Below are 12,325 nucleotides of genomic sequence, written 5' to 3'. Positions count from 1 at the left end.
AAACCGCTTGTCCCATACGGGGTCGCGGGGAGCCGGAGCCGAACCTCGCAACGCAGGGCGCAAGGCTGGAGAGGGAGGGGACGCACCCAGGACGGGACGCCAGTCCGTCGGAGGGTATCCCAAGCGGGACTCAAACCCCAGACCCACCGGAGAGCGGGACCCGGTCAAACCCACTGCGCCACCGCGCCCCCGCTCCCTACAGCAATTAACCCATTTATACAGAGGGGTAATTGTTACTGAAGCAATTCGGGGTAAGTACCTTGCTCAAGGGTACAACGGCAGGAAGTGGGAATTGGACCTGCAACCTCTGAGCACAAAGGCAGTAGTTGTAACCACTATGCCACTTGCCACCCTTGACCAGACTATTTCAGCCTGATCCCCTCTGCAGTAATCACTGTGTTTACTGTAAGCAGGAGAGCATAAGGCCAGCTGGTCACTGGGTCCAGACTCATGCGAGTCACAGCCCCTTAGAGGACCAGGTCATCGTTCCACTGATGATCTCCATAGGACACTGAATCCAGATTTATAGGAGTTTTTCCAGTCCCCGGTCAAGTGTCACAGCGAGCATCCTGGACTCCTTCCATTGCCAGCCAGGGCCACACCAATCCGCAGGGTGCGCCAGCGAGTCTGTGCTCCAAAGTGCTGAGCTGCCTTACTGACGTCCCCTGTCGATATGCCTTGTTCTGCAAGTCCTGCTGCCTTCTCTGCAGTGGTTGTTGAAATTGCTGGAGAACATCTCTTTGACTTGTTGTTCTCCATGTCTCAGACTTGCTCCGAGTCCTGGGAGTCCTTAAGTGAATGGGTCTATAATGGGTGACACCATATCCTTGGAGGGGTCATATCCCTTCATCCAGAACATTCCCGTTTCTCCAAGATGCTGATGTGAATAGTAGCTGCCCTCCGCTCCCTCAGCCGAGTCCCAGGGAGATCCAAGGTAACACATAAATAAGTCATCTCATCACATCTGCAGAGCAGCTCAGTAACATGGCATTGGATAAGAGTGTATTTACAGAGCGGCTTCATTGTCTTTGCTCAACCATGAGGAAGATCTGCCTGTGTGCCGTTGACTCCCCACTTCCGGTCGAGCTGTGGTCGATCGAATCCCTTCCAGCCCAGATGTGGTTCCCAGGTGACCTGCAGTCCTTCGAAAAGCCAGTCAAATTTCCATCAGTGTGACTTTGTAGCTGTCGGCCAGGTTTTCAATGCTCAAGATGAACGTGTCCTCGTTGGAATAATGCTCAATGATGTTGTCGTCCATGTTGACCAGAATTCTGAAAGACGGTTCCAACCGGATGTTATTCAATACAGAAATCAAGGTGTAACATAAAGGGCACTGGCACTACAAGGATCAACATTTTTATTTCAATTCACTCACCCTTTTTTGCTTTTCTTGTAGATTTTAGCCATCCTCTCTATAGGAAGTCCATATTTTTCTGATATCTGTGAAAAAGCAAACAATGGAAACTCTGGGTACAAGGTGACAAAATCCAGCTGTCCTAGAAATTCACCCTCAAGAATGTGTCACTGCACAACCAAAACACAAAAAACATACAATTGTTTATGAAATCATTTATTAGTCTTACTCCAAGAAGACTAGAAGCCCTATTTGTGTGGCCTCACAGCGAGTGGCACTTACAGCATCCATGAGGCCTCTTAATGTGGGCGATTTGAGCATTAAAGCATCAAACACCTCATCTGCCTCCTTCCTCACGTACAGGAGAACTGTAGAGGGGCCAGAAGGTGCACGTTAGAAGATCCACCTGTACTGACCCACCTGCCTCCTCACAGCTGCACAGTCCCCGTTACCCCGAGTAATTCGCTGTACTGCACTGATTTGTTCTTAGACTCAACTGTGCAGCTCTATTTTTTTTTTAAAGAGGTATTTTAGAGCGGAAAAAACAGTTGTGAATGCTGTTACACACCTCTCTTCTGCGTCTCCTCTTTGATCATCTTAGGGGCCGGTGGGCAGAGGTCATCCTTGGATGGCCGGAATATACTCTTTACCACCAGACTTCTGAAACAGACGCCAGGTCAAGCGGTAGCCGCAACCGCAACACAACTTCACAACATCAACCAAAGAGGAGAATCTTCCCTTATCCCACATCTTTTGCTTGTAAAATATAAGGGATTTTATTTATTTTTAATCTAACAGTAAGAGTTGCGTAATAGTTACCTTCTCAATCTAGGCAGAGTGTTTTATTCAGAGTAGTTGTTATTGATCACCATTGGAATTTATCAACTGGTTTTTTTGCTTTTATTCTATAAACAACTTATAATGCAACACATCCAAACAGAACTCTGGTATCACTAAAGTAATAATTTCAACCATACATCTGGAAGATAAACCATATATGGCACACAGGGGAGACAGAATACACAACGCACGCACGCACGCACGCACGCACACATAAACGTGCAAGCAGGCAGCTCAGCTTGACACGCAAAATGAACCTGATCAACACACACGAGCCTCATACACACATATCCACTTATCCCACTTCATTGCAACAGACCACAGTGAAAATGTGGTATGAAAAATTACTTGCTATCATACATAAAAGACCTAAAGATTTAATTTTAATCTTTAAAATAATTTAAATTTTTAATTTTAAAATTATTAAGTTTTCATTGAGGTGGTAGACAGATTTTCTTTTCTTTTTTTTTTGATGTATTGAAAGTAAGCTGCCCATGTGGTTTCCAGGCAAATGGAGAAACTCACCCCTCTGACTCAATCTCCTCTGTGTTGATGGCATAGATCTGCAGAGAGAAAAAAGAGAGTCCTCGTGTTTAATCTGCGAAGTGTACAGAGCTCCTTCCAGAACGAGGGAGGGGGCCATTTGTCCTTGGGGGGGTGAGGAGTTTGCTTTTCACAAAGGCCACCGAGTGTCACTTGGACCTTTTTAGTGCTGCTCAGAATTAATGCAGGGTATTAAACAGGCATGAAAGTCCTTTGTTGGGACACTGTGGGCAGGAAACAATTGTTCTTGTTCTCCACCGCTCATGACGCACTGTGACTCAGCATCTCAGCCAGTCTCCGTCAGCCAAGCGACGTGCGGCATCATCATCTAAGGGGTAAGGGCTGCGTGGAAGGCCAAGCTGAACACTCCAGAGGTGGATAAGCTGGCACTGGGAGTGCACCACACTTGGAACAGAAAGGAGAGCCACTAGTGTGTGTTCTGCTGGTGGCAGGCCACTCCCAGGGTACCACAGATCTACAGGACAGTCCTTCATTTTGTTAAATGACAGTGTCACTTCACCTGCCCTGCTCTCTGCAGGTTTCCAAAGTGGACGTCTGGGATGAAGAGGACAGGCTGCGACTCGAGGTCTGACATGCTCTTGAAATGGGTGCTCTCAGCCTTCCTGGGCGGCGGGAGGAGCCCCGGGTCCCCATCCTTCCCTGGAGACAGAAGCGCACAGCGTCAGTGCGGAACTCCGGCGCATTCGGAATTGGCGTCTGTCACACCATCGGAGTAGCGAGTTGGCCGGATCAGCAGACAGGTAAACCTTCAGGTATCTGTCGTAATCACGCTCATAGTGATTTGCATGTCATCACACGTACTGTACCCTCCTCAATGGATCATCTCATGGTGAACAATATGACAAAGTCTTTGTGGAGGGGGGTGTGAAGGGTGTGCGTGTGTATTCGTTTTGCTGCCACTGTGGGAACTACAGTATGTCTGCTGGCAATGAATGAAGTTTGTGCTGGTGGAAGTGTGTCTGCATGGATGGTGTGTGGTCTCTGCTGTTGAAAAGCAGACAGCCCAGGAAACAGACTAAAAATCATTTGTGCCATCAAAATCATCAAAATCACACGTGCCAGCAGCAGCCCCGTACACCTGACCTTTCGCCTTCTTCCGGTTCTGCTTCCGCTCCTCGTCCCGGATCTTCCGCTCAGCTCCCTTGGACACGACACAGACAGACGGTGATCAAAACGATTCCCACCAACATGAGCACTCTCAAGCGTGGGCAGCGCCAGCCTTAAACCCGAGTCAAATTGCCTGGCCCGAAAATCTACCATCCGACCACCACACCATCGCTGGCCAACTTCCGTAAAGTCCTTTCTCTGGAAAATGCAAAGCTGTGCGAAACAGATCCAGTGTATAATTTTTCTACGGGACACGTAGTCCGTCACACCTGATCTTTCCCGACTCAACCACTAGGGGGCGCGATCCCTTCCATTCATTCAGCCTAGGAACAAATCCCTGAAACTGGGCACATCAGCCTCTTCAGAGCACAGAGTATGTGAGTCAGTCTCTCGTAACTGAAGGAGGACCTTCAGCAGGGGAGCCGGGGGCGACAGGACCGGGATCCCCCCCACTCCGGTCCTACCTTGTCGCAGAAGACCTTGATCTGGCAGAAGGCACGGTGGAGGGGCTTGTTGCTGTGGTTATTGTAACTGTACGTGTCGATCTGGATCATGAGCGGCAGCCCCTTGACACCCTTCTGGGAGGAGAAGTCCGTGCTCAGGCAGTTCACCGTGATGAAGATCTGCCAAGGAAGAAAAAAGTAACATCAGCTCATAACGGAGACGTACAGGTAAGAGAGCAGAATGATACGGAGACAGAGAGAGCCCTGTGAACGTCACACTTTTAAATCCTTAATCCAGGTCCGCTCTTTTCACCACCGCAGGTGGCGTAGCGCTAAGAGCCGCCACTTCTGGAGGCGAAGGTTGCAGCTTCGAATCCCACCTACTGCTGCAGTACGCTAGAGAAAGGTACGTGTAGGACGGCACTCGCAGCCGTGACTGTATTCGTTTCTTACGGTGCAGACGTGCATGTGAACCTTTGAGGATTCAGCACCCGCTGGACTGATAAACCTTCCTTCACATCTGAGGTGAGCACATATTACATTTCATTCCAGTTACCCAGCTGTACAAATAAGTGTCTTTGGAGAAAAAGTACTAAATGAAGGAATGACGTTTATTCAGCCGACACTTTTCTCCAAAGAAACTTACAATATTAAGTTAATAGATATTTACCCATTTTTACATCTGGGTAATTTTAGTGGGGTAATTTAAGGTAAGTACTTTGCTCAAGTGTACAACAGTTGATTACAGATGATTATAGGACAGCCGGTAGCGTAGTGGTTAGAGCTACTACCTTTGGATCCAAAGGCTGCAGGTTTCAGCCTCACCTCCAGCTGTAGTACCCTTGAGCAAGGTACTTTACCCTAAACTGCTCCAGTAAAATTACCCAGTTGTATAAATGGGTAAATAACTGTAACTTTAACACTAAGTCGCTTTGGAGGAAAGCGTCAGATAAATGTAAATGTACAGCTGGAGGGGGACTTGAACCTGCAACCTTTGGGTCTAAAGGCAACAGCTCTATCAGCTGCCCCATGAATACGTTCTTTTGGGCCTGTAGTGTCTGTCTGAGCGCCACAGGTAAATGCAGAAGTGCGATGGACTGCGCTAAGCCGGCAGCCTGGTGCATTCCCCTTGTCCATCGCATCAAAACAGTAATGCTCTTCTCACGTTTAATAGGCTGCAAAGTCCTGCCAGAACTTTCACCCACAGCTACTGTTTCCCCCACCATAGTAAAACAGGTAACCGAGGTAAAGCCACAGTGTTCGTGGCTGCAGGGTGCGTATGTTTGAGTGCATGCGGACATGTGGACGTGTGGCTATGATGCTCGATAAGGGCGCCGGTGCCCTTTAGGTAACACGGCACATGGCAGCAGAGTGAACGGACAATTAACTCGTGCACTTCTCGAACCCGCGCCACTCTACTGACTCGCCCAAGACTCTTTCCATGTAAACAAGCCACGTTAACGAGAAAACCTCGCGAACAGCGCGGCGCTCCTGACGTGGGTTTCAACGGCTCACAAAAGGCCTCCTTTCCTTCAGAATCCCATCTGAAGATCTTGTTTGCTCTCACCCTGATCGGCAAACAACGCGCAGAGCTTCCAGCTGTCAGTACTGGTGACCGTACCGCGTTCCAAGTGGCCTGTACCACGTACATGATCATAAAGTCACAAGTTGGGATTCCGTCCGGATTGCGAACGCTGCACATTGACGATGTCTGCGCAGCGTTTGCCGCAGAAAGACAACCGCTGTTCCCGGGGAGGTGAGCGCATGTCACGGTCCCATTAAAAACATTCGTTAGGCTCTACAAGAAGAAAGTCCCCACTTAAAGGCGTGACACACCTGAGACAAGGGCAATCTTGCTTCATTTCAAGGACGGCTTTTACTGCTAGTGAGACACAAGACCGCCGATTAAGGTCCTCGTTAAACGCTCTGATCTTAAAGCTGGAACACACCCCACCCTTACCGTGGTCACCATTTCCACTCCGCAGATCAATGGCGCTCTGTGAAACTGAGTAACGGCCGCCGCCATTCCGGCTCCGCGAGTCGTGACTGTGCAGGCAGCACTGCAGCCTGTGTCCTGGATCGCCTCAGGCCTTCGTGCCCTTGTCTCAGATGGCTATCACAGGAACTTCAAACGGAGGAGATGCTATCGGGGCCCTTTATTCACATGTAAATATCTAAATGAGTCCACATGTATGCACTGCAGCACTGTTCGTTCCTTAAAGGTGGGTTAATGGCATCAGATCAGATTGTGCTGAAATCTGGGCCATTTACCAAGTTTTCCCCATAGACAATAAACTCTCTCTCGCACACCATCGTAAATATATTTGATCTGAAGCGGTTGGATTCCAATACCACTAGCATACCACTCATAACGTCGGTTTTAAGAAGCACGAGCTGGTTAAGTACAGCTGGTCGCAGCAGAGGTTTGGCACCAGGAGTCACAAAAGCCCAGGGGGCCTCTGCCTAGTCCATTGAGAGCGGCCACCTGTAATGAAGCCCATCCCGACAGCAAATATTTACCCAGAGATATGAAATGCAGTTTCCCTGAGGTCTGCCCATGCAGTCCCCCACCCCGTCAAACAATGGAGACAAACAAGAGACATTCTACACCGGAGCTGGAGCAGAACCCTGGCTGCAGGACCAGAGCAGCTCAAATGGGGCTCCGACGTGCCGCTCCTCGCTTGAAAGGCACACTGGATGTGAAAGGGTTAACAGGAGGGGGAAGGATATCAGGGTCCCCTCGCTGTCCATAAAGCAGCTGCGCTCTGTCTTCAAGGCACCAAAGGGGCGATTAAATGCTAACACGTCTGTGCTGTGGCATGCACATGCACGCACGCACGCACGCACACACACACACACACACACACACACACACACACACACACACACACACACACACACACACAACCAGGAAATTTAGAGTCACCAATTTGCGTAAAGCACATGTTTGGATTGTGGGCAGAAACCCACACAAACTCCAGAGACTGAACCACGTTTGAACCCACATCTGAACACACAGCCCAGGAGCGTGAGGCACCAGTGCTACCTGCTGTGCCGCAGTGCCCCGACTATTGTTGTTGTTATTATTATTATTTTGTGAAATTAATAAAACAAAGACACTTTAAATAAAACATAAAAGGATATTCCCCATTTCTCTCTCACACACACACACACACACACACACACACACACAACAGCAGAGTGTCACCAGAAACTCGGGTGGATTGGGAACCTGTCGCTTGGGCAAAAAGTGCAGCAAACAGCTCCAGAGATGAGCAGTGGAGGGAGGAGGAGATATAACCAGCAGCTTGGTCCCTTTTACCTTTGCTTCTTCGTTCACGTCCCAGGTGAAGGAAACGGCGTTGTAGGCGATCTCCTCGATGTTGCCAATAGTGTTAAAGCTCTCTTTGTAGTCGGCTGTGGGGGGGAGGGAGACGGGATATCAGAGAGACATAGTCAGTTTGACCTCGTGGGGCCGCCCTGCCAGCGGAGTAGCGGTGCTCCACTACATTCATCAGCACCTGGAGGCATCGACTCGCCTCCCTGCAATTACCGGAAAGGTCCAAGACAGTGCTGGAAATTCTGGGGACACTTTTGTGCTTTGAAATTATTATCTAGCATTTTCTTCAACTGTCATTCGCTTGTGATGGTCTGGCATCCCATCCAGGTTGCACCCTTCACTCACTCAGCACCCTACGCTTCCAGGATAGGCTCCAGCCCACCGGGACTCTGAGCTGGACTAGCAGTTACCGATAGTGAGCGAGTGCCATCGTTTTCATTCGCCTGATGAAACAACAACCAATTAAGGCAGAGGTTTTTTAACCATCTTACTCCTCAAAAAGCAGACTGTTGTGTATGAGTTACCCAACGAGCCCCAGAAACAACATACTTCATTTGCTTATTAAAGTAAAAATGTAACATTGTAGCTGCTACAACAAGGATTCTAGCAGTGGCTTTACTATAGTAACATACCTGTATGCTCATATTTTACACGAAGTAGTACTGTACACTATAAAAAGTGCTGTAATGTTCATTTCCCTGTAAGTCCAGTTAAAAGTTCATTACATTATGAATCTGACTGTATACCGCACAACTGAGTCATGGATAAGGAGTGTCGCCGAGACGCTGTTTTCACCACTGGATCTGGGTCCTTATAGCTGTCATCAGTCTGTCCCATGTTGGACTCCTACTCTCTGCACCACGGAGGGGCTCCTCGCTTCCCTGCTGCCAGGGCTGGGCCCTTCGGTCATACCACCCTGTTCAAACCCTGCTTACTGCGACAGGCCCTGAGGGGTCTAGTCTAATCAGGGCTCAACTGCTATTCAAATCTGCGCAGAAGTTTCAGGTTGCAGTTCCTCCTGGCCTGTCCACCCACATCGCTCCAGGCCGCCATACACTTCCTGAAGACGCTGGCCCCACCACCCCCACCTCGCAAAGATGACACCTTTTCAGTCTCCTGCTTTTTCTGAGCTCTGCCTCCGGCGCTCCCCCATTCCACAGCTGTCGTCCCCCTGCTACGATTACAGTTTACAGCACATGTTAAGTGTCATTTCAGAAAGTTGGACCTGGAGGTGGGTGCCACTGCAGGATGTACAATTGAAGCAGATCTGACTGGACACAAAAGGGACATTTTTTTTTGCTGGCTTGGCTGGCAACTTGAGGGGTTCCTTGGAAGATCATTCAAACTGTCAGTATGAAGTCTCTCATTCAGTCTTAGTGAGTTTCAAACAAAAGTGGAGCCATAACTTAAATATGATTATTGATAAACTTTTGGAACGTAGGCTCACCAAAACTGAGACGTAGGTGTGTTTATTTCTGCACTCACACTCTAGAGCCAGACTTCATGAGGGCGTGGGACACACTGTGAGCAATTTAAATTCAAAATTCACTCGAAATACATGTCTTGGGACTGTGGGAGGAAACCAGAGCATCTGGAAGAAACCCGCACGAACACGGAGAGAACACACAAACTTTGCACACGCTCATCCAGATTCCAACCCCTACTGTAATCCACAGGACAAGGCGCTGTGAAGCACCAGCTCTCATACGCAGGTGTGAGGAAGGCCATGTTGCTTGTCTCAACAACCGGTCCCCCCGTTGGGTCGGGGCTCTCCAGTCGCTCATCTGCACCGCAAGGAACCCTAGGACATTCCTCGATCTGCCTGTACAGGTCCCGCATCTCCCAGCACTGACACATACCTATGCTTCTGCACGGCCACAAGTGGAGGCTTGTTGGAAGGCAGATCTTAAAAGATCCTTTCTTGCCTCATTCAATAGAGCCTTTGAACAGCAATAAATCCACCTAGAACTATGCCTGACAGACAGATTTATGGCAACATATCAGCAAATAAAGGGAGTCAAAAAAAGAAAAAAAACCACCAAAGTCATGTCAGTGAACTGCAAAAACAACCTAGACAGAATTCCTGTGCACTGTGCAGCTGTTTAAATTCAGGAAAGAATACTTTTATTCTTTATTCACTGTATCTCATGAGGGAGTGAAAGGGATTCTGGGAATCGAACCAGTGTCCATGCAATGACAGATAGCACACAGGGCATTGCTCTTTACCAAATGGCATCTGGGCAGTCAGGGATCAGAACATGAGCAGGAAGGGAGGAAGAATGTATTGAGAGCTCAAGCATGAATATTCATTCATATTCATTCGTTAATATGCATTAATTGCTCCGAAACTGACACTGAACTCGTGCAAATTGCGCCGCTCAGAGAAGAGCTACAGCGATCGCTGCATATCGCAGATCCTTATCGAGTGACGCAACCACAACCGTCTGTCAAGGCAAACGGAAAGGTGCTTTCCGTTACATTTTTTTTTTCTTACATTTGTTTGCTTAACGGACACTTTTATCTGAAACTGCTAAGGCCTCCCACAGTTTTTCACCATGGCACATCCATCAATTCTTAGCATATCGGCAGTGAAGTGGCAACAAACTACACACGTAATCGCCGTCTACCTGAAAACATAAAATTTTTGCGACATCTTGTCCCTTCAGCATTTTCGTAAAATGTGCCCATTCACCGTACTCGGGGGTGAGGGGGGTCAGCAGTCTTACCGATGTCCAGGACCCTCTGCTTGGCTGTGTGCTGCCGCGAGTGCCAGTACTTCCAGTACTTGAGCTGCTCGTCGCGGTTCTTGTCCTCGCTGAAGACCACCATGACCACGCTCTGAGATCGAGGGGAAGGGGGCAGGTAAAGGACAAGGAGGACACCGTACCACAGTCACACACCCACCCACAACAGTCATGGCCCATCTCGGTCTTCCTGAGCCTGGGCTTTGAACCATTTGTATTCCAGCCTTGATCTTAACGGATAAATCAAAGCCATCACTAAAGCCATGTTTCGCACGACCAGAAATTTCCTCACCTGTCACTAGATGTAAATAACTGGATATTATGATAAATCACAGGGATTGAATACACCTCTAATTTGGACAGAACAAGCACCTTGGGGCTTTTCCCCTCACTTGTCTACTACGGAAACAATTAATTTCCTGTAATCCATCACTTAAACACTTTGACGGTGTTCCCATGTTGCACTGCCCAGTACCACAGGAATCTGCTTGTGCCAACATAGTTAAACCACGTGTTTATGTTTATATTAACATGTTAAAAGTTCGGTTGTGCTAATATAGGACCTAAATCCCCTGACTTGCTAACACGGTAAAGCCTGCGACTTTGCTTTTTCTCTCCCCACTCACCCTCACTTTACTGATGGGGTGCCGCAAGCACTTGTTGGCGCCCGTCTCCCTCAGGGACACAGCATAGAACTGGCCCTTGTTCAGGTAGGTCATGGGCCCCTCGCCCTGTTTCTGACGCAGGGATCTGGTGGCCTCCAGCGTATACTGGAAGGTGTCCCTGTCGGAAGCCAAGCAACACACGGGCTTTCCTTTCTGGCACACGAATATACAGCTTTTGCTGCTACCTCTTACCATTTCTACACAGGCAAGAGTCCCTATTCAACACACTGTATGAAGTATGTATATTGTATTTATCTGACATTGCATTTAACAAGAATATTTATTATACATGTATCAATTCACCATTATACTATAGACCCTATTATTTAAAATTATAGGACACTGTCGTTATGGCACTGTTGAACATGGGTTATGAGCGGTTGCTTACATTAGCGGTTGATCATACACAAATCCATCAGCACCCAGGACTGTTGGTGGGCAGTACTTCTGTTTAGAAACAAAACATTATGACGTTAATCCCAACTTTCAAGTAGGAATCAATAGCAATGGAGTGTGCAGAGGGGGATATGACACGGCAAAACATGAACCTGACCGAAGATGCATCTTAAAAGCACTAAAACAAGGGGCAAACAACAACAACATCCCTGCCGTTCAAACCCTGATAGCAGGGGATGCAAATGAATGCCAATCCAAAATTTATTTCTTATTCAGCAAGACACTAACTGGTCACGGGTTGTCAGGGCTTTTCAGATCTTCTTGTGCTACATGCTCGGCTGGGGCCCTTTCGAACTCTGACCTTCCCGCTTCTCAGCTACGCTTGCATCTGTGACGTCGTTACCTACCTCCTGCTCCTCATCATAGGACACCTCTGGGCTGCTCCGCTGGTTGTCCTTCCCATACCCTCCGTGGTGGAGGGACGACGCGTCAAAGGGGCCTGCTTCATACCCCCGTGCTTGTTCCTCCTCCTCCTCTATCTTGTAGGACAGGTTGGCGGTATAAAGCTCCGCCTTCACAAGCGGCACAGCCACACCCACCCCAGATCCCACCCCAGGCACCTCTCGCTTCGCATCCAGGTGCTCCACGTTCAACGACAGGTTCACAGGAACAGACTTGAGCACCTGGACTCGGTTGTCCACCATGTTTAGATCCCCCTGGCTGCCATTTGCCTCAAGAGAGCTCCTGTATCACACACAAAAACACAACACTCACAGCCAAACACAATATGCCCCTTGAATGCTGCAATTGCTAAGTAAACTAAATCAATCCTCTACGCGCTGATAAAACTATGTCTAACTGAGATTATATGT

At 48.5% G+C, this 12,325-nt stretch overlaps 1 protein-coding gene across 3 annotated transcripts in view; it reads right to left on the bottom strand.

Moving 5' to 3' along the window:
- Positions 1–287: 287 nt before the first annotated feature.
- grhl2b (grainyhead-like transcription factor 2b) overlaps positions 288–12,325 on the bottom strand; it is a 16,059-nt gene continuing 4,021 nt past the window's right edge. Inside the window, exons 4-17 of one of the 3 annotated variants that reach the window (XM_018727222.2) lie at positions 12,074–12,197; positions 11,861–11,992; positions 11,446–11,504; positions 11,019–11,175; positions 10,375–10,486; positions 7,631–7,725; positions 4,330–4,488; positions 3,842–3,899; positions 3,258–3,397; positions 2,720–2,757; positions 1,923–2,014; positions 1,637–1,722; positions 1,376–1,440; positions 288–1,271 (exon numbers count right to left, since the gene is read on the bottom strand). In XM_018727222.2, coding sequence (XP_018582738.1) covers positions 1,157–1,271; positions 1,376–1,440; positions 1,637–1,722; positions 1,923–2,014; positions 2,720–2,757; positions 3,258–3,397; positions 3,842–3,899; positions 4,330–4,488; positions 7,631–7,725; positions 10,375–10,486; positions 11,019–11,175; positions 11,446–11,504; positions 11,861–11,992; positions 12,074–12,197 — 1,432 coding nt within the window. In that variant the 3' untranslated portion in view covers positions 288–1,156. Of the gene's footprint in view, positions 1,272–1,375; positions 1,441–1,636; positions 1,723–1,922; positions 2,015–2,719; positions 2,758–3,257; positions 3,398–3,841; positions 3,900–4,329; positions 4,489–7,630; positions 7,726–10,374; positions 10,487–11,018; positions 11,176–11,445; positions 11,505–11,860; positions 12,198–12,325 lie in introns of all 3 variants that reach the window. The other 2 variants (XM_029248286.1, XM_029248287.1) reach the window with 2 other exon arrangements.

This window comes from Scleropages formosus, chromosome 23 (assembly GCF_900964775.1).
Source record: "Scleropages formosus chromosome 23, fSclFor1.1, whole genome shotgun sequence".
NCBI classification, from domain to species: domain Eukaryota; kingdom Metazoa; phylum Chordata; class Actinopteri; order Osteoglossiformes; family Osteoglossidae; genus Scleropages; species Scleropages formosus.
Note: the sequence above shows the minus strand (reverse complement) of the source record. Positions and strands in the feature narration are given on the sequence as shown.